The following is a 26,196-nucleotide window of genomic DNA, read 5'->3' as shown; positions in this document are numbered from 1 at the left end:
AAACTGTAACCAATGATAAGGAGAGAGAGAATGATTTCTCATCCAGCACACTCAGAGATGTGGAATTCAATTACTCTACAATTAAAAAAGAAGTTTTCACTTGCTATTGGGCCTTAAAGCACTTCATGTTTTACTTGAGGGGAATACTGTTCACACTGAGGACAGACCACAAGCAACTAATTCCAATGTTTTCCCCCAAAATGCATTGAGAATACAACTCCCTGCATATCCAAATGGGTCTTGGACCTACAAAGGTACAATTTCAATTTTACACACATCCCAGAATAAGAAACTAAGTGGCAGACTGCTTATCCCGCTTACCCTTAGGGGCTGGAATATCATCAGAAAACATCCTTGAGGAAGCTATATTACCCATAGAAGTCTCAGCCATTCACAAGGAGTAATGGGAAAAGTGTGACAAGGAAGAAGGAAGATAAAAACTCTCACTACTGTTAGAGAGAAAATAATCAATGGTTGGCTGAATAAATGTAACAAATTGCTTGCCAACCTCCAACCAGATTGGATTGTAAGGAATTAGTTATCCGTGGTAGATCATACGGTGCTGGGATGTAACACAATTGTGCCCCCAGAAAACATTTGTGACCACCATCATTGAGGCACACACATGAGGGACACTTATTATTTCAGAATTTATATTGCGCATGATTGCCCCAGCAACGGGGCATCCCAGCGCATACAAGTACTGGGGAAACATCCTAAACCACGATGATTGAACCACGACTCACCTGAACAACGAGGAGAGAATAACGAAGACTGCTGAACAACGTCGGCCGGAACTACGAAAGGCTGAACAACTAAGTATAACGTATCCTGTATAACGTCACTCCTCAGAATTAAGGGAAGATTAGGAGGGGGGTGGGGGGTCTCCCCCCCCCCAAAAAAAGGATAAAAAAAATAAATAAATAATGGTATGCGTTGTCAAAGCATACTAAAATAGAACATTTAGATCAGTTTTTTTTTTAAAGTGGTTCACGCAAGTATTGCAAGTACAATAGTGCCATCTAATGGCCAAACACGAGATGTTTAATTTCGTGGTTTAGGAAGTCGTACTAAAAAAGGTAGTGGTTAAAAATAGCTTGTGGTTAGGCTTTCGTGGTTAAGGCAGTCGTGGTTTAGGCAGTAGTTGTTTTAGACATACAACCCAAGTACTGATAACTACATGCCGTAATTAAAGGAGAGCATTATGCTGGTAAAAGCCAGGTCTTAATCGCTTTGCGAAACATTAGATGATTCTGAACACCTCTGATGGAGACTGGGAGCAAATTCCATAATCTAGCTGCCAAGACTTTAAACGAGCGCCCACCCGCTCTAGATCTCAGAAAGCAGGGGGCACAAACAAGCTTTATACGCCGTTAGCAGGCCAGCCAGAACCGAAGGTGCTCATTGGGTAATTATTTTGTGGGCCACACACAGTGTTTTCAACTGAATCCTTTCCTCCATTGGCAACCAGTGTAACTGAAGTAGAAACTTAGACACTGGACAGAATTTTGGCAGCGTCAGCAGAGTGCGGGCAGCTTCATTTTGTACTCTTTGAAGCCGTTGAACACTGGATTTGTTGGCTCCCAGGAATAGGCTGTTTCCATAATCCATCCTGGACAGGATTGTGGCCTGAATAAATGGTCTGGTGGTTTAGGGATCCAAGAAGCCCAGAAGAGGTTTTAATCCTCGCAGGAGTCCAAAGCCAGTCCCTGCGATAATCGACTATCAATCCACACTTCCAGGTTCTTTACTGCGTCCTTAGGTACCGGGCCGGTTTGAGCTTATCTGACCACCACTGCTCTGACCACAGATGACTTTCCTTTCCTAACACTAGAATCTCTGATTTACTAGCGTTTAGCTGCAAGTAATTCCGGGCCATCCAATCAGCAATCACCAACAAGTCCTCCTTTAATTTAATAAGATTACTTTTACAATTCTTGGAGAAGGCGATCACTAATTGAGTGTTGTCAGCATACGATACCAATGACAGCACTCTGCTTTTAGCTACGATCGCAAAAGGTTGTACATTAACTTTAAACAGCATAGGGCTCAAAATTGAGCCCTGTGGCACCCCGTGCTGCAGAGCAAATTCTCTGTAATGGTAGGGTGGTACCAGGACCTGGAATGATCTATCTGACAGGAAGGCTCTAAACCATTCCAAAGCCAGCCCCCCAATCCCAATCTGAAGCAACCGGTTCAACAGTATCTCGTGGGAAACAGTGTGGAAAGCGGCACTTAAATCAAGGAGAAATAAGGCCACAGAGTTTCCATCAAGGGAGGAGTATGATAAAGAGCAAGATCAGGAATGACTACTGGTCCCCCTACATGGATGCAAGGGTAGAAGTGAAGGTGAAAGACTCTTTAACCTGTTGCACCAGTAACAAGACCAAGATCACCTGCAAGGTTCCTGTTATCCCCGTAGAGGTTCCTAACAAATAATGGGACAAGTTGGGTCTTAATATTATTGAAACCATGAATTTATCTAATGTAATTACTAGGTACATGTTTATAATGGTTGATTATCATTTCCATTAGATCACAGCTAAATGTGTAAGCAACATTAACACTGCAATGTTATTAGAATTCCTAGCAGGTATGTTATCCAGGGAGGGCATCGCTGGTCCCATTGTTAATGAGAACGGGGTGCCATTCACATTGGACGAGATGATGCAATTCTGTAGAAACTTGTCCATCAACCACATAAAGATTCCCCTCTATTATCCAATAGCTAATGGTTTAGTGGAAAAGGTGAACATGAGGATTAAAGAAACCATTCAATTAGCTCACACAACCTGGGAATAAATTGACAAAGTGGTGAGAGAAGTGTTATGGTCTTGTCACACCCTTCAACACGCAACAAATTTACATTTTTCTCCAAACCTGAGAAAATGAAGAGTGTCAAATGTAATACTGTAGTGCTTGAGAATGGTCACTCTCGGAGCATGGGCAACATAGCTCATTGCCCAGAAGCTCTCATCCTAAGGAATGAACCTGCTGGGAGTGCGCAAGATGCTACCCACAATACACCAGAATATAAGGAAGCCAGGAATTGCTGACCACTAAGTTGGCAATCAGATTACAAAATAAATTAACTGCATGCTGAGGTTACCTTATTTGTATGTGTACATACTACTGCCATGTTTTATGAGAATTCTTATTTTTCTGTTAAATGGATATGTGTTGTAATGTATCTTAGATGGTACATCCCTTTATTTCCTCCTTTTCCGTTTCCCCCTCCTTTTCAACCCCGTTGTTAATGACTTGCATTATGAAATAGAACACTCACCTGATGCTCACTTTAGAATGTTGATATTGTGAGACAGCAGTGAGCTTGAGACAGTTGTATGGGTAAAGGACTCTTCCACAGTAAGCGTTCTTCTACCTAACCTGATTGAACGTGATTACGTCAATACTTCTTGGTTATTAATGCTTGAACTACTAAGTAAAAAGTTATTGTTAGAGAAAGTATGCTAAATCGTTCTATGTAATTGGTATAATTCACAATTGATTCATTCAATTGTTTCTGAATTATTTTGTGTTTAGTTGTGGGGTAGTATTTTTGTCTTTTTCAAATAGCTTGAAGGGGCACCTGTGACAGTTCTTTAATTTGTCATACACCTTTAAATAATGACACTCCTTCCCCTTTCTCTAGTTTGAGAGGTGGAACTTGCACTCTGTTTTTAAAGGTAAAATGTGATTATTTTTGAAATTGGCTGTTGACTCCCATCAGCCACGGTTTTATGCTACGTTTCAAATTTAAAAAAAAATGAACTACAGCATTTTAGTTAAAATGATGATGATTTAAATAACTTACATTTCTACATTCATATAAAGTGTAGTTAGGTTTAAAAAAAATGTTCAGCCCACTAGAGAGTCACCAACCTTCATTTTCATAAAGCACTCAAGATTTGTCTGAATTTCCAGAGACATCCTAACCACATCTTAACATGTTGGCTACATATATTCACTCGCAGGATAGTAAGGAACCTTGACAGATCTTTTAAATGCATCCACCTCAGAAATGTTTGATTCACTCATCTCAGCATTGCTATTCTGGTCGCACTTGATAACAGCACATGCACATCATGAAGTCTCCACTCCTGGGGCCTCATTTATGAAAAGTGACGCATCGCTGCGTGAAAACAGCGATGCGTCAGTTTTCACTGCGCTTTCCCTGCGACATGATTGATGCGTCATATTTATATTATGACGCATCATGTCGCAAGGAGTTACAGATACGTCAGTATTTCTGACGTATCTGTAGGCGCAAAAGTGGCGCATTGCTGGAGTGTGTCACAAAAGTGACGCAACTCCAGCAATGCTTCCTTTCACATGGGGAAAGCCCCATGTGAAAGGGCTTACGTCAGTCTTACGCCTGCTGTGAGGCAGGCGCAAGATTTTGACGCAACAGCATCCTAAAAGTGACGCAGTGAAATCTCATAGATTTCACTGCGTCACTATTACGAGGCTTTTTGCGGGTGGACGCCCCCTCTGCATACATTATACCTGACGCAGGTATAATGTAGCGCAGGGGTTTACAAAGTGACGAATCTGCTTAGATGAGTCACTTTGTAAATAGTGCGCATCAGGAGGCATGTTTTACGCCGCCGATGCGTCACAATAAGTGACGCATCGGAAGCGCAAAACTCACGCAAGGCCTCATAAATGAGGCCCTAGCAATCTATGATGTTGCATAGCTCTCTGTCTATTACATCAGCTGTGGAGAATTGTCTTCCGGAGGCAGCAGATGTGCTGTCAGCCCATATCGTTGGTTGTCAGTAGTGTTCTCCTTGTGCCTTTTTATCACTGCAGCTGTATTGCTTCATATTTCAAATTGCGAGTCCCTATTCATCTGCCCAGAGTTTCAGATACAGGTGTTATTAAATTCCGGACTTCCTTGCATGGCCCTTCCTTAAGCATTGTATGGTGGTTTCATCTTTTGGGGTGTGGTGTGTCACAGAAAGACGCATATTGTATCTGCTACCTAGATCCCCAAATGCCCAATTACGAGTTAATAGTAAATGTGTGTGGGGATTCCAGAAGGCCAGAATTGCTGTTTATGTCCGGTATCTTTGCACACATTTACTCCGATTACTAGTTAAAGCCCAGGGGAGGGGAAATTAGGAGGACCAGGATTTACTGGGTGTATTCCTCCACGGAATTTACAATTCCTAGGGATTTAATGTACGCATTTAACACCTGGGGGCATATTATCAAGGGGGTTTATCTCTGCTTTTTTGGCTTTAAAAGCCAAGAAAGCGGAGATAAAATTATCTCCCTATTACCAAGCTGTCGCTAACACCAGTTAGTGACAGCTAATATGTAAATGTAAATGTACAGGAATTTATATAGCGCAAATCACCGAGCGGTTTCTAAGCGCTTGCTTAGGGAACCCGTCCTGGTATTCCCCTGTGAGATAACCCCGTCAGGGTATCCACAAGGTGAAAGCCAGGCATCCCGCCGCGAGGGGCCGTTGTGGAGATTAAGCAAGCTATTGCCCAGAGTCGCAGAGTGTGAACCCGTGAATCAAGTAGGCACTGGAGCGAGAATTGTCAAGTCCATGGACATTTTAGGACTCAAGACCCCGCCGAGCCGGGAATTGAACCCTGGTCCCGGGCTGACCTCTGCTTCCAGGTCTGCCTCCTCTAACCAGTGAGCCACACTTCTCCAGGAGATAGCGACCATCTTGGGCCCCGCTTTGCATGTCAGTGATATTTATCACTAATGACATGCAAAGTGGGCGTGCCAAGATGTTAGCGACTGGAAACAGTCGCTAACATCGCTATCTCCTATTACCAACTTTTGGAGATATTCGCGCTAAGCGCGGATATCTCCAAAAGCTAACACCTGCCCTGAGCAGTTCTTCACCATGTTATCCAATGGGAGGTGGATAACATGGCTAAGAGCATTTGCTCGATAATGCATGTATATCTCTGACTTTTCAGCGATATTCATGCATTGCGGCCGTTTTTTATCGCATTTGCGATAAACCTTGCTAATAGCAAGGTTTATCTGCGATAAAAATCGCCGATGTGCGGCGATAGTTTTTGTCTCTAAACAAGTTAGAGACAAAAATTATTGCTAGTTGTTGGTAATATGCCCCCTGGTTTTAGCAGATTTTAAATGGTGTAAGGTTCACAAAATGTGGATAGAAAGGGAAGATCATTCCTGCTGGGAAGAGCCATACATGCTCCTATATGCTTAGGCTGAGAGTCTGGGGTGCAATGCATCCCTTTTTCAATGTGATTTTGCTAGTCAGTTTTCTGGCTGGTAAAATTGAGTCGGGTGTTCCTACATCCAGTAAATTCGGGTGCAGGGACACTGCCCACTGCATAATTTTGCACAGTGTAGTCCAATTTTGGAATTGTGTTCCGCGTGTCTCGTAATCGGACCCTTAAACTGCAGCCATATCCTCTGATGTCATGTTGCATCTTGTCACTTACAACGCATTATATGGTGGATAGAATGAATGAGGGGTGTCCCAAGCAACATTGAAGGTTGGCCCAGCTACTGCATGACTTTGTGCACATGCACTTCCACTGTTGTCACTTCCTGTCAAATTACATCTGCTCATTTCATATTGAGATTGGTGTCATTGGTGTGGTACTTTGACTCAGAGGGACCCGGACTGTGAGGCCAGCTACCTACATCACTTCATACACAGTCACTAATCTGTTATCTCTTCTTCTAATGTCCCGCCTTCTGGGGTAGTTGATGATACACACCATTTCTGAAATGGGACTTGTGAGATAGCTTTCAAGGCGAAAAGGCTTATCTCTGAAAAAAAGATTTTCTGTCATTAACCTAAAATCTGATCTCATTCTTTTTTACAGGACTCGTGGTAAAAAGCGCTTCATTAAACATCGAAGAGAATATGAAGTCACATCATACTACAATGTTTGGAAGAGATGAATTGACTGTCAGGAGAGGATCACCCTTCACTGTGGATATTGTCTTCAATAAAGAAGTGGATTTAAAAGATAATGTGAATTTGAGTACACAGCTAAAAAATGCCAACAGAGGTGAGATCATTGGCAGAATTCCCAAATTATAAACGTGTATACAAAATACTAAATCAGTGCAGCCTAACCTGGTATTAGGTAAAGAAGTTTATTGATATTCTGTAGAGTGATTTTGTGAATCACAAAGGCAATTGTGTGTCATTCAATTCCATTATTATATATATACGTGGTTTTGCCTCAACAGAAAAAGTCTGATCAGAAAGGTAATTTACACATTGTGTAAAATGCACTTCTGAGTACACTACTTTTAGCTTATTCTCAAAATCTGAGCATAAGTGACTACTGAAAAAACCTTGTTATAAATTCAGCACCACATATGGCCAACCACTGTAACTGTAACACCCTCCAGTAGAAAGTAATAGAGGCAGGGAATTAAAATAAAATCCCAAAAGAAAAAGTGTTACATTAATGTAAATTATCTAGAGTAGTTAAAAATATGAATAAATATAAGTTAATATTAAAAAAATAGAACACTACGCATTTATTATTTAATTATAAAATATGTTATTATGCTCCTATACATTTAGAAAATAACTTAACAATATTGTTAATAAAATACAATCATTTTAATTAATTATTAATGCATACTAAACATATTTTTTTATGTGAGCATTTATATTTTAATTTCAACTTCATAAAGATACTTTTGAATTAATTCATTATATTTCCAACAAATAAAAAAATGTAAGTACACGTTTATATTTTTCCTCCAGTACTTTACAATGCGAAGATCCCCAGCCCTACCGCAGAGTATCCCTATGGTTAAGTATAGGGAAAATTAAACAGGTCTATTTAGCTCGAAAATTAATAATGAATATAGTTGAATGTTAGATATTAAGGTAAAGTCAAATTGTATTTTTATTTTAATTGCAGAACGAAATAAGAATGCTACAGCACTATTAATTTAATTTTGTTTGTGAATAAGGCACAATGTTTAGAAGTCTTCAGAGCTTTCACTGCGTTCCACTTTTCATTGCAAGACATATTCACTTCATCACTGTGAAGGACCTGTTATAGGAAATCATGGAGATCAGGCATACCACGGGAACCTCTCTGGTAGCATCAGGCAATAACATGGTACCGGGTAATTTTCCATTACAAGCACTAGTAAGCCAGAGGATGTGGGTTAAAAGGTGGCTGCTGTGCATCATGTGTCCTGATATAGCAGTATGCTCAAAAGGAACACTTATGCAGAGCTACAAAAATGGTGTATAAACACTCATATTGATGAGCGGGATGGTTCCCAGCACTAGATGAGCCCATTGCTAAAAGAAAATATTGGTTGATGATGAACAGTCAACAGGCAGTGTGTCTACAATTTATGGAAACTGCGCAAAAAGGCAACTAGGTCACAAAAATAAACTCCCTCACAGACAGGCAGTGCCATTCATATCTCATTTTAACTCATACAACCCCTTCTCAGACAATCTCCAAAAATCTCAATGCATCTCCATGAAAGAACTTTAGATATGGGTAATTGTACCCCCATATTCTCCTTGCAGATAGTTAATCTCAATGACATCTACACTCAAAAGTTGACATGTATTGTAAGAAATTGGGTTGTAGGTTGACTGGGGTGTAAGCCCCGGTCAAGCAGCAACCACAATCCTTGTCAGGGTAAGGCACAAGCAAACCTCAAAGTAACATATGCTCACTCAAAATTAACCTGGGCTCAACCTCTTGGTAGGTTATTACAAAGCAGTCAGGCTTAACTTCGAGGCAATGTCAAAGTATTTGTGCAACATTTCAAAATAAAAAACAGGGACAACACATCTCAAAAGGAGCCCGCAACAGAATACTCTGTGAGTGCGGGAGTATAATCGAGAAACACACAACCCTCACAGATATTTTAAAAGACATTCTTGGAGCAGTAAAGTCCACGAACAAGCGAGAGGGAAACTGGGAATCCCCAGATAAACACCTTAACAAAGAAAAGTCCTATGTCTCTTTTTTCCAAACAAAACAAAAGCAGAATAATGAGGGGGACGGTAACCTCAAACCATCTGAATTTAAAAAGGGCGAAGAGACCGAAACAGAAAGCCATGAGTTACAAACCAAAGAACAAAAGACCATACCCTACTTGCAGCATCAAGACAAACTTACAAAAAGACAAAGGAAGCGAGCAAGGAAAGCAAGGACCAAACAAAAAACAAACAAACTTTGGCCACCAAACATCTTTTTTCAATTTTCACAAAGAACGCGAGTCGAGAACTTGCAAGCAAAAACGACGCCCGAACATCTCTACCAGTAGTCTGGAACTATCATACTCGGAACGGGTAAGCTATTCGTTTGAGAAGTCGATAATGGTAGAATCTTCTCACACACTTAAATCAATAACACCTGAGGGGCCGAACCTGAGTCCACAACAAATTACAGGCACTCTTAGTCCTAAGAGGCCAAACAAACAAACCACGCTTCCGAGAACGCTGGAGGAAGGCCCCCAAAAATAAGAACCAGAAAAAGCCTTAGCCTTACGAGATACAAGTGCAAACATAGTGGTCGGTTCGACTTCAAAACATCTGCGAAACACAAGAGCAAGAAAGCTTGCTCATGGGCTTTTGGATAACAACACTAGAAAGAAAAACAGGGAAATTAAACCCGTTCAGTTAGGAATCGATCAGACCCCACTCAAGATCACTACAAATGGACGGGACCGGAGATGTATCATACAAAGAAAATCTGGCAAACAGGAACAAACCATGCAATACATACAACTTGGAAACGTAAAGACAACGGAAAAGAGGAAAGTGTCAATTACGGGCCAGGAAAATGTCAAAAAGACAAAGAATCGGGACAGCAGAAAAGAAGATCTCCAACCGGATCCCCAAGGAAGTCAAAAAAACTATTTGGACGACATTGAACCAACATTGTCATTCATCCCGGAATACGTAACAAAGGGAAGGCAGGACATCTTAAATAGAGGGAATGTGATAAAACTAATTAAGGAAATTCCAGAACTAAGCAGAATAGTCTCCCAAGATATTGTAGCAGTGGAGTTTCAACAAAACAAAGACAACCCAGACATAGAAAACACGGTTATCACATGGTCTTTTAAGGAGTTAGCAGCCAAGATCTTTGCCAACAGATCAACATTTGATAGCTGGGGAATAACCCTGAAGCAACACAAGCGCCCAAGATATCCCCATCCCCTGTCTCAGAGATCACTCCATTCAAAGGGGGAGGAACCACAAAGCCCCAAGCAAAAAATGTGCCTTCGAGGGTCCCGGGCTTCGTCACTGGAAAAAAAGTAGGAACAACGTCCAACCAAAAGAACCAGACAAACAAAGGAGGGCCCCTCGGGGGCGACCAGGATTGGGCATGGATCCCATCGGCACTAAGCCAAAAGAGTTCCTAGAAACGACGCAAAGTTACCATCAATAGAACAAAAGCAGGATTATCACAGGGAAGAAAGAAAGTTGGCAAAGATCAAAGTATCTTCATGGAACGTACATGGATTCAGCTCTATGGACCAGGACCATGAAACTCAATCTTTCTTCCAAGAACAAGATATAATTCTCTTACAAGAGACCTGGAACATGACTTATCCCGCAATTCCGGGATTCATTGAACACCACATATTAGCAGAGAGACTATCCAACTACGGGCACCCACGAGGAGCCCTATCAACGTACGTGTCGCAAAAATTAAAGTAATAAATCTTAATCAATAAATATAGACGAAGTCGCTGCTATATTTGAAAGTGACATGCCCACCCGGGCAGAGGTCTTGGTATTTACTTTTCAGTCAATGTAAAACATGAATAACACACAATATACAAGATTGGGCACAGACTGTACCCAGTCAATCACACACAAAATATCAGGACAGGGAACAATTAAAGGGAAAAAAAGGGAAAAAACAAAAGGGCTTAGGCAAGAGCTTAACGTTCTGTAAACTTGTTAATCGCACAGTTTTGATTATAAAACAGAACAATATTGACACCTTCACACTTTTAAAGGGCAAATAAATCATTCCATGTGTATAAGGTGCTCATAATTGTCGACGGCGTTTCGATCCGTTTAACACATTCTACGGATCTCATCAGGACATTTAATGTATGCCTAATAGTAAAGCAGCTTCATTTGCCAAGAGGGAAGCCAAGGGGTTCAAGGCTTATTGTGTACCCTATCACAGGGATTTCCGGGCTGGTTGTTGATGTGACCTGTTGGGGTCAGCTTGAATTCGATTCTGGTTAGCAATGTGCTTGTGTAAGACTGAAGAAGGGCCAAGGTTTGGTCAGTCAAAGAACGTCATGCGGACCACAATCAGGAATATAGGGACGTTCAAGATAGTCCGGTACGATAACCGATAGTCAGGATGCAGTACTGCTCAGTCGCGGGTGCCGGTAGACTTTAATTGCAATCTTATAAGCCTTGACGAGGGAAGACACAATCAGGAGAAAGGTGCAGCAAACGGGTATAAACTAGCCTCCCCGCGCAAATTAAAATCAATGGGCCTAACAATCCTAAACATAAAAAAAAATGGCTACTCTTCGCCGGTACCAACCTACATGAGTGGCAAGGTTAAGTCGACTATAGACTTTACAATAGTAAGTGACAGTCTAAATAATGCTATTGAGGATTACACCATAGCTCAGCACATAGAAAGCGACCATCTCCCCAAAATTATACGGATGATTGTCGCAGTTCCTAGGGCTGACAAACTGTCCTCCTTATTGCAGCAACCCGAGAAATTTAACCTCCGTAAAATAAAATGTAGAGGAGGAGAAATGAAGCATATCCAGACTACAGCCAGTAATTTTATGACAAAACTCGGCCACTTAGAAGACAGAGACCTCGTAAAAAACTGGGAAAACCTGGTAGAGGATCTAAAGGAAAAGCACTCCGCCCCACGATGGACACAAAGAACAACAAAAGCACAGAAAGAACCCTGGTACCACACTGACTTAAGAATTGAAAAGAGAAAAATAGCCCGGGAATTACGGACTCAACAGAGAATGGAAAAACAGGGAATTGCACCAAACCATAACATCATTTGGAGTTTGAGGAAAAACTATCGAAAAAAGCTGTGGATTGCGAAGGCAGTATACAAGGAATCGATTTGGGAAAAACTCTAATTCACGAGCAAAAAAACGAATTCTCTGGACTTTTGGGGTATCATCAATAATCTAAACAAAGGCAAAGCACTGCACCAGGACCCCGGAATTGGGGACCGAGTTTGGGGCGACTACGTGAGGAGCCTCTACCTCAAAAAGAAACCACACAGTAACAAGAAGAACCAAGGACCATCAAAAGACATGGAACAAGGTAACCTAAAAGCCATCCAAGTTAGCGAAAGACCGCCTAAAGGCTTGAAATGCGAAAAAGAAGTTTGTCAACAATCCACACTGACCACCCGCATCCAATTAAAAAAAACTAATCCAAAAACTCAAAGCTGAGGGTGCCCCTGGACCAAACGGCCTTCCAACTGCGGTATTTAAGTTCAATGACGAGTTCTGGGCCGAACACCTAACAGAACTATTTAATCAAATTTTCACAAAAAGAAAAATGCCAGTCTCTTGGAAAGGAAACATCATCCACCCGATTTACAAGAAAGGAGACCGAAGAAACCCGGGGAATTACAGGCTGATCTCCTTAATAGACGTGGAAGCCAAGCTCTACGCCTCATGTCTATTGGAGCCGTTACAAGACTTGGCAAAACATAACAACATAATTCCTAGGTTCCAAATTGGTTTCAGACAAGGGATGGGGACTTTAACAAACCTAACCATCCTGGCACTACTAACAGAAAATGCCAAAAAAAAGAACCATCGTTTATACGGTTGCTTCGTTGACATAAAAGCAGCCTTCGACCGAGTGCGCAGGTCTAGACTTTGGGGAATGCTAAAAGAATGGTGGCTGCCCCAAAGTCTATTAAACGCAATAATTGGTTTGTACAGCGACACATGGGCAATGGTAAAATACGGACAAGGGTCTAGCCTAACAGCTAAAATTGAAACCCAGGACGGCCTAAAACAAGGTTGTGTACTAGCCCCCTGTCTATTCAACTTATGTTTAGCAGACATAGGCGGTAATTTAGTAAAAATCGAGAGCCACGCCACGAAACTTGGCAATGTTCCTGTTCCAATCCTGCAGTATGCAGCCGATATGGTACTACTAAGTAAAACACCCATAGGCTTGCAACGTCTAATAAACACACTATCATCTTACTTAGTTCAAGAAAACTTGGAACTGAACAAGGAAAAAACAAAAGTGCTCCGGTTAGTGGAGGGAAAGAAATTAAAGTTTAAATGGTCAATCAACGACTCAGTGCTAGAAGAACAGGACTATTATAAATACCTAGGCGTTACTCTTGGACAAGGCCATTCAAACAAGGAGCACACTTTGTCAATAAAAGCAAAGGCGCAAACACTAATCTATGCTTATAGGCAACTACAACTAAAAATGGGCGGTCCGAACTACACCCAACTTTTAAAAGTTATGGCCGCACCAATCTTACCAACATTGTCATATGGCTTATTCACGTGGCTTGGAATGGAAGCAAAAATACTAAACAACTTACAAAACAAAATTTACAAAGCAGTTTTTAAACTGCCGCATTCAGCCTCTCCCGCACAAGTCCGTCTTGAACTTGGCCTACAAAACCAAAAACTTCGGTCAATGTCCAACTTCGTTAAACTATGCCATAAACTTTGCTCCGCCCCAATTGAGTCAATGGACAACACCTGCTGGAAGGAAATAAAATATCTAGAAAACCAGCCTTCCATCAATCCATGGGGAAGTTATCTGAGTGCCTGTTTGTCCAAATTGGATCTACTAGAAGTATGGAGAAAAAAAATCCGACCATGCGTACTTTTGTAAAGTTGCCAACGGTATAGCAAAAAGGAAATCATTGCTGTAGGACAAAAATTCCTTAACTAAACGGCGCAACGCATGGACAGTAATTTCCTCTTACACTCATCAAAACCACAGGAATATTTAGCGACCCACTTTAATCAGCACCTAACAAAAAGTTACGTTGCCTATTGAATAGGTCAGCACCACTCTAAGTACTTAAGACAATCTTGGAAACCCCAAAAAGACAGCCCCCACTGTAGACTGTGTGGATATAATAACGAAACCCTGACGCACTTGCTATGCGCATGCCTGGCACTTTTGGCTTTAAGAAGACGGAATCTACAGGACATCTTTATCAATTTAAACATCCACACATGCCGGCAGGCTGTAATAAGCTGGCTGGGAGGTACCTCTTCTATCTTGGCCTGTCGAGGTCTTACATTCATGACTGAGGTAACATAACGGCTAGAAGACAACTAACTGAAACAAGGCACTCACTGTCGAGTACAAGGAATGGAGTGGTGGGAGAAGACCGTTGAGGCACAAACGAAATTAAAAAACCTTGCCTATGAACTTGATCTAAATAATGTACTGTATAGGGGTAAACTGAGAATGGTTTATCTTTTAAAATTGTATAGTGACATTTACTAGAAACTCATATTTTTTTATAAAATGTAATCTTGCATTTTTAATCTGCTTGAAGATTGTTATGATTTGTATTACTCACGCAATAAACCTAAACTTGAACTTGAACTAGAAGCATAGAGTAATGTTTAATAAATATAACAAGACCAAGCTGACCAAAATCCAACTAGTAGAACAGAAGGTATAATATTTTAGAGGTTTTAGTAAAAATAGTGCCAAAAGGCACAAAGCACCAACTGGGGCCATCCTGTCACGCCAAACCGGTTCAAAGTCACAAGTTCTAGCCAACCGAAATGGAGCACGGGCTGGCTACATGGACTCCGTTAGGCCTGCAAAACACTTAGGGCCAGATGTAGGTCGCCAATTACCGGTCGGTAACGGCCGATTTCGGCCGTTACCGACCGGTAATTGGTTTTTGAGATGTAGGCGGCCGAATTTTACAGAATCAGTAAATTTACCGAATCGGTAAATGTACCGATTCGGTAAAATACCGAATCAGTATATTTACCGATTCGGTAAATCCAGATGTAGCTGGCACTTCAAAGAGTGCCACAGCCCCTTTAGGAGTCGGTATTTAACACCCAGTCCAATTGGGTGGTAAAATACCGAATTGCAGTGTACATGCACATCTGTGCATTAATACCTATGCCATGTGACACACAGACATGCCCTTAGGGCATGTATGTGTGCCACATGACACACAAGCCTGCAATTGGGGTGCTACAGGGTGTCAAAGTGACATCCCGTTCCCCCTGCCAGGATTCGGTATTTACCGAATCAGTATTTTCCATTGATTCCTATGGGCTTCAAGGCCCATAGGAATCAATGGGAAATACCGATTCGGTATTTACCGAATCGGTAAATACCGAATCTTACAGAATCAGTAATTGTAAAAGAAAAATTATCTACATCTGCCTACTTCCAATTTACCTACTCTTAAATACCGAATCGGTATGATTCGGTATTTAAGAGAAGGTAAATCGGAATTACCTACATCTGGCCCTTAAATTCCGGTTGTGGAGTATTGTGTGGATCTGCATCGAAGATCTTCAAGCATCTGAAGCAATGCATTGATTCCGAGATGCAGCAAGGCTGAGATGCAAGGCCCTGTTGCATCGTCATTGAGGATCTGTCGACAGGGCTTGTGGTGTGAAATCCAGGGATGTGAAGGGATGCGGGGCTCAGTGGGTGATCCGTTGGTTTCAAGGTACTGCGAGGCTGCAATGCAGAGTCTGGCATCATTCTCTAGGCTGCTAACACAGAGAGATGCGAGGACACGGGCTGTGGAGGGGCCACACCATCAGGGCAATGCGTCAGTTCCGAGGACTGCAGAAGCCATGCAGGTTTTTGTGATGGTTCAATCCATGCAGCAGCAGCTCTGCATTATCCCACATTGATAGTGAATCAATACGTTGTTAACTGAATCAGTCTGACCCTCATGTCTATGTTTAATTGGTTCCTTGGGTCTGGTAGTGATGATGGAACACAAAGAGTTTATGTAATCTCTTTTGTCACAGATGTGTTGTCTGTGTTAAAAAGCCCTGTGGTTGTCATACCTACAAAAAGGGGGGTTGTTACCCCTCAAACTTGTTTTTGTCTACAGTTTGAATACTTTACTGCTTGAGTACTACTCTTCCTGGGCATTCATTGTATACCCAGAGTATGATGTTTTCTATAGCACTTAGAAACCACTGTTCTTTTTAACCTCTGACTACTCTTGGTCCTTAGGCATCTGAGGGTTCCCATTTGTTTCCATTGTTTTGTTTGAAATACTGTTGGAGCAGGCCCTTTTCATTTAATTGTGCTACGACTGTCCTATTTCATGCTCTGAAACATCTGTCTGCAATAGGAACTCCTTAGAGAAGTCAGGAGCCTTGAGTCTGACTGCTGTACACATAGCCTCCTTAAGGTTATCAAACGCTTTCTGTGAGGACTCTGTCCAGATCACCTGTCTTGGCTGCTTCTTTGAAGTCAGGTCTGTTAAGGGGGGCAACAATGGTGCCATATCCCTTAGAAATCCTCCTATGGTATCTTGTGAGACCCAGGAATGCTCTCACTTCATTCTGTGCTTTAGGGGGTTATCAGTAGCTCCGTGGAATTCCGCAGAGTTACCAAAAAACTCCACCAAATTCCACTGATTTCCGTGAGTGTTCAGAGTGATAGAGTATCTAATTTAAAAGGTTAATGACTTGCTGAGGCTGGCATTTATGTGCCCCAGAAGAGTAAACAACAGAAGAGAATGCATACGGGCCAAGAAGAGCATGGTCTAAACAAATGCAGATGAGAAAAGAAAAAGCAAAAACATATAAGATAGCACAGTACTTTCAAATTTGAAATCCTTTTTTTGGTTCCAAGACAAGGTTGCAGTTTTCTACTTTGGACAACTTATTGCAAAGAAAAGCTTAAGAAGAGAACCTCATTTCCTGAATGGTACATTGCCCTCAGTTTGATGCTTTTATTCAGGGCCTGGCTGGCTTATGACCCTTAGTCGCCCCTGGATTGGAAACACAAATGGCATTAAGTTTGCTCTCTGAAACCAAATGGGAACATGAGAGATCTGGAGGCAACCTCTGAAAGCCGGGTATGTTTACATTCAGGTCAGTCACACCTGCGGTGCATGCAGAAGGAGGGTAGGCCTGGAGGAGTGAATTACATCATAACCTGGCCCTTCTTAGAGGATTGTGGGGAAGGGCAAAGGTCAGTCACAAGTAAGGCTCTGTCTCTTTAAGGCTGGTAGTGCAGCAACACAAAACTAGGAATTCTCCAGTTCCTGCTTTATTTGTAAGTGCACCAAGATTCTTTCATGATAAAGTAACAGTGACCTCAATTTGATCTGGTAGCTTGGCAGCAGTCTGGGCCTTTGTTCAAAGCTCCAGATACGCTTGAATCCTATCCAGGGCAGTCATGGTCCTTGTGGTCATCTAGACTTAATAAGGCAATCCTGACATCTCCCAGTGAGACCTGAGACCTACCTCCCTCCAGATAGTGTGCTCCAGGTCATTGACCAACAGACATTCTACAGGCATGGCAGCGCTCACAAATCCTTTTAAAAAACCTGAGACCCCCCAACTCAAAGGAGCCAGAGCCACCAGTAAATGGCGTTGATGATTGTAGGAAAACCATGACTTGGTGGAATATGTTAGGGTGGAGCTCCTCTGAGGAAACCATGTTGGCTCATGTGTCTCTCAGAGCCTCCACCCATTGATGGTGACCCCCTTCCTGTACATAGAATTATTGAAAGGAATATGGGCTTTCGGCGCCATCGCCTTCTCCTCCAGAGAATCTAGGGCACATCTATTTGCTTCTCAAAGCTAACTCGGACTACCGCCACTCAGAGTGCTACACTCGCCAAGCAAGGTGTTTGACCACCAGTGGGAGTTGTTTCCCTCTTGAGACATTTGGAGTCTTTCTTGGAGTGCCCATACTTATAGCACTCAGTGCATTGGGGAACAAACCTCCTGTCTGCTTGTCAAAAGACCCTTTCTTGTTAGGCTCAGACTGGGGCTAGTTACCAATACTCCCATAGAATATATTTTCAGAGCCATTAGAGAAGTCCTTATTTTTAAGATATTCTCCCTCCTCTTTTTTCTGGTGGGATCCCTGACCCTCCCCAAGGGAGACCACCCCCAGACACCTTTTACGGTGCTCTGTTGCTAGCCCTAAAAGTTGTTTGCCTCCTCAGAAAGCTTCCTGGGGTAAGTCAGCTTGCTATCAATTAGGTGCTGGCAGAGCTCAGGAGAACAAATACTGAGCATGTACTCTCTCGTGATCAGGTTGTGCAACATATTATAATAATTAACATTGCTATCCCACACTCAACCGTTCAGCGGCTTGTTGGAGTCATTCACAAAATCTACCCAGGATTGGGTAGATAGCTTCTGGCTGTCCCTGAACCTTTGGTGGTACTTTTCAAGGGCCGGCCCCAATTTAGCTATCAATATGGCTCTTCTGAGAGCGCACCAACCTCTAAAGTAAGAAGTGTGTCCCGCCCCACGATAGGCAGGTGTTTCAACAAATCCCCCCTGTGCTCTTCTGGGATCTTGTGAACCCTCAGGGCTACCACACAGGCAGAAAAACATTTGTCGACATCCTCCCCCACCCCATACGTGTCCACCCGATCCTTCGGGATGCTGACCTTCTTGTCTCCTTCAGACACTGCAGATATGCTGCCACCATCCCATCTGTATTCTGCCTGCCTGACCTTGATGTGACTCAATTCATGAGGAAGTAACCACTTTTTCTCCTGCAAGGCTCTCTCTACCTCAGGTTTCTTCCCTCTCAATTTTTAATTTGCCCTCTTGCTTTTGAAACTCCCTCCCTGGCTTCCTGTCCGTCATTTCCTCTGGGAACAGACCATGCAATAATACACTACTTCGTTCTTTGGCAGGGGGTACAATTCAGGGGATGAGTCATTCCCTTCTTTTGAAGATTGCATTCCAGGGCTGTTGTCCTGTTCTTGAACCTGATCCTCAACATAATCCTCATCCTCTTTCTCCTCTGTGACAGCCATCAACTAATGGACCTCTATCCATGCACTCAAAGCTTTCTGAAGCTGCAACATTTTGGTGCCCTTGTTCATTTCTAGTTCCCTTACATGGTAGAACTGTTTACGTGCAACCACTGAATAGCTTTCCAGGTTGTCCAGCTCAAAGTCCACTGCTGAAGGCATGGTCTCAGACACTCCAGTAGTAGTAATGAGGGTGGATATGGACAATCTAAAATGAGCCAATCAAGGAGAATTGAAAAAATTAATTGGTCCTAAATTATTTATGTGGGATGGTAGTGTCACACAAAATTACTATATGGTAATGCACAAACACACGTCAAATCCTCACAGCAGAACACCAGTTTAAGAAATGTGGTAGTTGGTTGCCTGGGGTTTAAGGTCTGGTCAAGCAGCAACCACAATCCTTGTCAGGTACGGAAACCCTAAATTAACTTGTGCTCAACCCCTAGGTAACTTGACACAGAGCTGTGAACCAATGTGTAAACTATTGTGAACACTTCAAACAATAAAACTGTGAAAGCACACCACAAAAGGAGCCCACAGCAGATTTAGAAGAATATGGTAGTTTTTAAGGAATGAAACAAGCACAAAACAACCAAAATCCAATTAGTAGAACTGGAGATATTGAATTTTAGACTTTTTTGTGAAAATAGTGCCAGAAAAGCATAAAGCGCCAACTGATGATATCTGGTTTTGCCAGACCGGGATAGAGTCACAAATTCTGGCCGATCATGATAGAGCACAGCCCGGCTCCAGGGACCCAGTTTGGCCAGCTGAACAGAATACCTTAAATCCTGGTTGTGGAGTGTTGCATGGATCCCTGTCGAAGATGCGCCACGCATCTGAAGTGATGCATTGTTTCTGATATGTAGTGAGGCTGTGATGCAAAGTCCTGTTGCGTCATCAGCGAGAACCCCCTAGACTGGGCATCGATTGCAAGGAGCTGCAAGGCTATGATGCAGATTTCAGCATTATCGTCGATATTTCCATCAACAGGAAATAAGTGGACCCAGGCTGTGGAGGCGTTGTGCTGTCTGGGCAATGCATCAGTTCGAGTGCTGCGGAGGCAATGTGGATCTTTGTGACAGATCCAATCTACACAGCAGTGTTGATGCGTCGGTTCTGATCAAGGATGCGTTGCTCAACAGAGAAGATGTGTCCATTCTGCCAGCAAGCACCTTAGTCCCTCTTCCAAGTGTCCAGGACACTTGAACCCGTTCAGCGCGGCGCGAATTTTCGCGCTGTGCTGAACGTTCTTAAAAACGGGTGTGGTCATGACGGAACGGTTCCGTCATGAGCACAGCTCAACCGACGCTCATGACAGAACCGTTCCGTCATGAGCATGGAAGGGGTTAAATTGCAAGATAAGTAAAGTAATTTCAGTGTGTGTGGCTTAATGCTGTCTCCTCTATGAATAACCACTTACAAGAACTAAGTGTACTGTAACTGAGTATGCGTCAAAAATAATATCCAAAAAGGCACTGTTATAGTGGTGTGCCTGTCACCATGTAGTCTTTACATACATCAGGCAAACACAATAATTCTTTATTGTGTGTGCCACTGTATCCCAAAGAAGCAGGCTGCCAAGATGTTCTCCCAGGTGTGTGTGTCACCATTGTGAGCAACCTAGTACAGGACTAATATTAGGAATCCAACAAGGCACTATTAGAATAGTGTGTCTGCTGTCCTAGAGTCTTCACATACAACAAGCAGACACTCTATTGTCCCAGGTATATGGGACACTAATGTGAATGACTCGGCAACCCAATCCTTAAATAGTGGTACAATTTATGCCACAATGTTGCATAGCTTGCATGTACCCCTATTCCAGATGGCCACACGTAAAACAGCACAACAATGTGTGATTTGTTTCCATCAGCGGTTTAGCAGTATGGTCATATGTACCTTGGCAGCATGCACAGCCAAAAGAATCAGTGCCATATTATCAAGAAAGGGCGATACATTATCGCCGATTTTATCGGCAGGAAACTGTCGCTAAAACAGCGATAATGGGCTTGATAATATGCCCTCGTGAAATCCCATGGCAGCCCAGGTTCTGGTGTTAACCTGGGATTCTATGGGAACTCACAAGGTCATATTAACTTGCCCATTATCACTGCTTTAGCAGCAGTTTCCTGCCGATAAAAGCAGCGATAATGTATCGCTCTTTCTTGATAATATGGCCCTTAGTTCTAGCATAGCGTTCACTCTGAGGCTCGCACAATAGGGTTACGTATGCTCACATCTCACTCTGGTCTTATGCCTTTGGGTCGCACCTTCACATGCCAATGGCCGCTTGCTCCTTATCCTGGAACGGGCTCCCCAAAACCTGAATACAAGAAAATAATCCCAACAGATCCAGCAAATAACAGCTGTACGGTATGGAGGAGATACCACTGAGCAATGTGATTTCCCTGAAGAGTTCAAACCAGCATAGAAGAAAACAGCAACACATCGACGGCAATCACAGTATTCCAAGTTAAAGTCTTTGCTGCATACATGCAACGTCCATGTCTCGTCAACAGATTTAGGTTCAATCAATTGCACCACCTCTTGGCAACGCCTGTGGATGGGTTCAGCCTGAGGGAAGGACACCCTGGGGCTGTGCCAATGTGTCTCCTCAGGAAATGCTGCATTTTTTAAAAAAATGTTTTGCTCTTATTTCAGATACAGAGGATGCAATATTTAATTTCCTTGATGAAATCTTTACATTTGAAACATGTTAGGCCTGCCCTGAGGTATCTTCAGATGCTTCCCACTGAGTATGTGATTTTTACTGTTTTGTCTTTTTTACGAGATTTCTGGGTGTCTAGGATGAGACCTGATTAACTGTTTAAATGTTCAAAGTTTTTATGAGAAACCATAATGTTTATTTTTATCATCCATGAATTTGATGCTTTTGTCTTTGATCTGTATTCATTTATGGTGATTTTTTTGGCCGAATAAAGATTTATATTGAATTTGTAGGCAGTAACATCTTCCCCCGTCCAGATCTCCTCCAACTCTCCCCATTCCAGAAACTCCTCTCCCATAATAACTACTGCCTTGACAACCAGCTATCACAGACAACACACGTCTACCACTTTTTATCACATCAAAAGAATAAAAGACATCCAATTATAATCAACAAATATATTAACATGCAATAATACATGAATTTCATATTTCATCAAATATCCAAAATATTATGGGGCAGATTTACAAGCCCCTTGCCCCACTTTTGCATCATTTTTCCCATGTTAAAAATGATGCAAAAGTGGCGCAAAGGGCTTTTAAATCTGCCACTATGTTCCTATAGTACCTAGAACATAAATAGCAAAGGATAATGAATATTACCCCGGGATTGATATATAGCACATTATATTTAAAACAGCAGAGATAGAAGACACAATCATCATGCCACATCAAAGCGTTTGAATTTTGCAGGAAGATTTGTTTGTCTTCCAGACTGAGGGGCGTTAGATCTCATTACAGCCTTTGCAAAATCATCAACAGACTTCCTTATTACCTCAGCAAGTTCCACAGGATCAAAATTGCAAGAATGCCCATCTACACTACTTTCGCAATACGTACGTTTGGCTTCACCGTTGTTTACATCAATCAATCAATCAATCAGAATAACTTATGTAAATGTAAATGTACATGTATTTATATAGCGCAAATCACCGACCCGGTATCTAAGCGCTTGCTTAGGGAACCCGTCCTGGTATTCCCCTGTGAGATACCCCGGCAGGGTATCCACAAGGTGAAAGCCAGGCATCCCGCCGTGAGGGGCCGTAGTGGAGATTAAGCAAGCTATTGCCCAGAGTCGCAGAGTGTGACCCCGTGAGTTGAGTAGGCACCGGAGCGAGAATTGTCGAGTCTGTGGAATTTTTGAGCCCGAGACCCACCGAGGCGGGGAATCGAACCCTGGTCCACAGCCGATCTCAGCTTCCGGGTCTGCCGCCTCTAACCACTGAGCCACGCTTCTCCACTATATAGCGCGCTACTCACCCGGTAGGGTCTCAAGGCGCTGGGGGGGAGGGGTCCGTTACTGCTCGAAAAGCCAGGTCTTGAGTTGCTTCCTGAAGGAGAGATGGTCCTGGGTCAGTCATAGGTGGGTGGGGAGGAAGTTCCATGTCTTGGCCGCCAGGTAGGAGAAGGATCTTCCTGCGGCGGTGGCTCTGCGAATACGTGGTACGGAGGCGAGGGCAAGGCTGGTCGATCGCAGCTGGCGGGTGGGCGTGTAGAAAGAGAGGTGGTTGTTAAGTTACTTGGGGCCCAGGTCGTGGAGAGCCTTGTGTGCGTGGGTGAGTAGTCTTAACGTCATTCTCTTGCTGACGGGGAGCCAGTGCAGGTCTCTCAGGTGGGCGGAGATGTGTTTGTGGTGGGGGATGTTCAGGACGAGTCGTGCGGAGGCATTCTGTACGCGCTGGAGTGTTTTCTGTAGTTTGGCTGTGGTTCCAGCGTAGAGGGTGTTCCCGTAGTCCAGTTGGCTGGTGACGAATGCCTGGGTGACAGTCTTTCTGGTTTCGGTGGGGATCCATCGGAAGATCTTTCGGAGCATGCGCAGGGTGTTGAAACAGGATGACGAGACGGCGTTGACTTGTTTGGTCATCGAGAGGGAGGAGTCCAGGATGAAGCCCAGGTTGTGTGCGTGGTCCGTTGGCTTGGGGGTGGTGCCCAGGGCAGGGGGCCACCAGGAGTCGTCCCAGGCGGAGGGGGATGATCCCAGGATGAGGACTTCCGTCTTGTCGGAGTTCAGCTTCAGGCGGCTGTTCTTCATCCACTCGGCGACGTCTTTCATTCCTTCGTGTAGGCTGGCTCTGGCGGTGGTGGGGTCGTTGGTGAGGGAGAGGATCAGCTGGGTGTCGTCGGCGTAGGAGATGATGTTAAGGTTGTGTTGGCGTGCGATGGCTGCGAGGGGGCTCATGTAGACGCTGAAGAGGGTGGGGCTGAGCGAGAATCCTTGGGGTACGCCGCAGATGACTTCGGTGGCCGTGGATCTGAAGGGGGGAAGCGGACTCTCTGGGTTCTTCCGGCGAGGAACAACATGATCCACTCCAGTGCCTTCTCTTGGATTCCGATGTTGCTGAGGCGCTGTATTAGAGTGCGGTGGCAGACTGTGTCGAACGCTGCAGAGAGGTCCATGAGGATGAGGGCAGCTGTTTCCCTGTTGTCAAGCAGGGATCTGATGTCGTCGGTGGCTGCGATGAGGGCGGTCTCGGTGCATTGCTTGGCTCGGAAACCGGACTGTGAGGGGTCGAGGGATCCGTTTGTCTCAAGGAAGGCGGCGAGCTGTTTGTTGACGGTCTTCTCGATGACTTTGGCAGGAAAAGGGAGGAGCGAGATGGGGCGGAAGTTCTTGAGGTCGGTGGGGTCCGCTGTCAGTTTCTTCAGGAGGGCGCTGAGCTCGGCATGCTTCCAGCTCTCCAGGAAGGTGGCGGTGTTGAAGGAGATGTTGATGATGTCCCGGAGTTGGGTTGCGATGATGAAGTAGGCCTTGTTGTAGATGTGGTGGGGGCAGGGGTCTGTTGGGGATCCGGAGTGGATGGTGTTCATCGTGCGGGTGGTGTCTTTGGTGCTGACCGGGGTCCAGTTGCTGAGAGTGGTGGTGGGGGGCGTTGGTTCGGTAGTTGGGTGCGCAGTCAGTGCGCCAAAGCTGTTGTGTATGTCGGCGATCTTGTGGTGGAAGAAGGAGGCGAGCGAGTCACAGAGGTCTTGCGATGGTGTGATGTCGTTGTTTCCGGCGCTGGGGTTGGAGAGCTCTTTGACGATGCTGAAGAGTTCCTTGCTGTTGTGGGTGTTGTTGTCCAGACGTTCTTTGAATGTTGTTCTTTTGGTGGTGCGGATCAGCTGGTGGTGTGTGCGGGTGACGTTCTTGAGGGGCAGTCATGTTTTCTGTAGTCTGGTCATGGCCCCAGGCTTTCTCGAGGGTGCGGCAGTTTTTCATGGAGGTTTTGAGTTCGTTGGTGAACCATGAGGTTCTCTTGCTGCCGGGTCTGCTGGGAGGGTTCTTCAGAGGTGCGAGGTTGTCTGCGCAGTTGGTGAGCCACTGTGTGAGGTTGTGGGCTGCTTCGTTGGGGTCCGTTGTGCTGGCTGGAGGGTTCTGGCTGAGGGAGGTGGTGAGCTGGTTGACGGTGATTTTGCTCCAGCTCCTGTGGGGTACCGGTTGCAGGTGGTGGTGGGTCGTGGTTCTACTGAAGTTGAAGTGGACGCAGCTGTGATCAGTCCAGCGGAGTCCCGTGGAGTGGCTGAAGTAGATGTGTTTGCTGGAGGAGAAGACGGGGTCGAGCGTGTGGCCGGCGTAGTGGGTTCGGGTGTTCACCAGTTGCTTGAGTCTGAGGTTGGCAAGGTTGTCCAGCAGAGTGGTGGTGTTGCTGTCCTTGTTGTTCTCTAGGTGGAAGTTGAGGTCCCCTAGGAGGATGTAGTCAGAGGAGGTGAGGGCGTGTAGGCTGATGAAGTCTGCGATGGCTTCGCTGAATTGTGTGCGTGGGCCCGGGGGTCTGTAGATGAGAGTGCCTCTGAGGGTGGTCTTGGGGTCGGTGTGTATCTGGAAGTGAAGGTGCTCGGCGGCGGTGAGGGTGTCGTCGGAGTTGGTCGTGATGCGGATGGTGTTCCTGTGGACGATGGCGATGCCTCCTCCGGTCTGGTTGACGCGATCCCTCCGGGTGATCTTGTATCCGTCCGGGATGGCTATGGCGATGTCGGGGGCTGAGGAGGCGTTCATCCAGGTTTCCGTGAGGAAGGCAACGTCTGGTGATGTTGTGTCGAGCAGGTTCCAGAGTTCGACGGCGTGTCTGTGGACAGAGCGGGTGTTGAGGAGGATGCACTTGAGGTGGTTGTTGCTGTTGCTTGGCCTTTCAGGTGCAGGTCCGGAGGCAGGTGAACTTGCTGGCTCGGCAGGTGAAGGGTCAGTGGGTGCATTGCGGGGTGGCTCGGTGGCAGGCAGGGTTCCGGCCGAGGTTGAGTGTGCTGAGGGTGGCGGCGGCGTAAGTCCGTCGTATGGGCTGACATCGTCGGTGGCCAGGGGTCCTGGCGCTGGGCGCGGTCCAGGCGCGGACGGGCGCAGACGGGCTTGCCTTTGGCGGCGCTCCCGCTGCGTGTGTCCGCTGCGCATCGCACCGCGTTCGACATAAGAGGGAAGGGGGGAGGAGGGGTCAGCTGGGAGGAGGGTGGGAGGGAGCAGGGGGGTGGGGCTGCACGGGAGGCAGCGGCGGGAAAGACGGGGCTGGGGAGCCTGCCG

The 26,196-nt window shown here is 44.6% G+C and overlaps 1 protein-coding gene across 1 annotated transcript in view; it reads left to right on the top strand.

Moving 5' to 3' along the window:
* The window catches only part of LOC144769045 (protein-glutamine gamma-glutamyltransferase E-like), a 305,940-nt gene that overhangs the window by 60,629 nt on the left and 219,115 nt on the right, over window positions 1-26,196 (top strand). Inside the window, exon 2 of the mRNA XM_078653040.1 lies at window positions 6,834-7,022. Within this exon, the coding sequence (XP_078509166.1) occupies window positions 6,834-7,022 (189 nt within the window). The remainder of the gene's footprint in view (window positions 1-6,833; window positions 7,023-26,196) is intronic.

Source organism: Lissotriton helveticus, chromosome 7 (assembly GCF_964261635.1).
Source record: "Lissotriton helveticus chromosome 7, aLisHel1.1, whole genome shotgun sequence".
NCBI classification, from domain to species: domain Eukaryota; kingdom Metazoa; phylum Chordata; class Amphibia; order Caudata; family Salamandridae; genus Lissotriton; species Lissotriton helveticus.
Note: the sequence above shows the minus strand (reverse complement) of the source record. Positions and strands in the feature narration are given on the sequence as shown.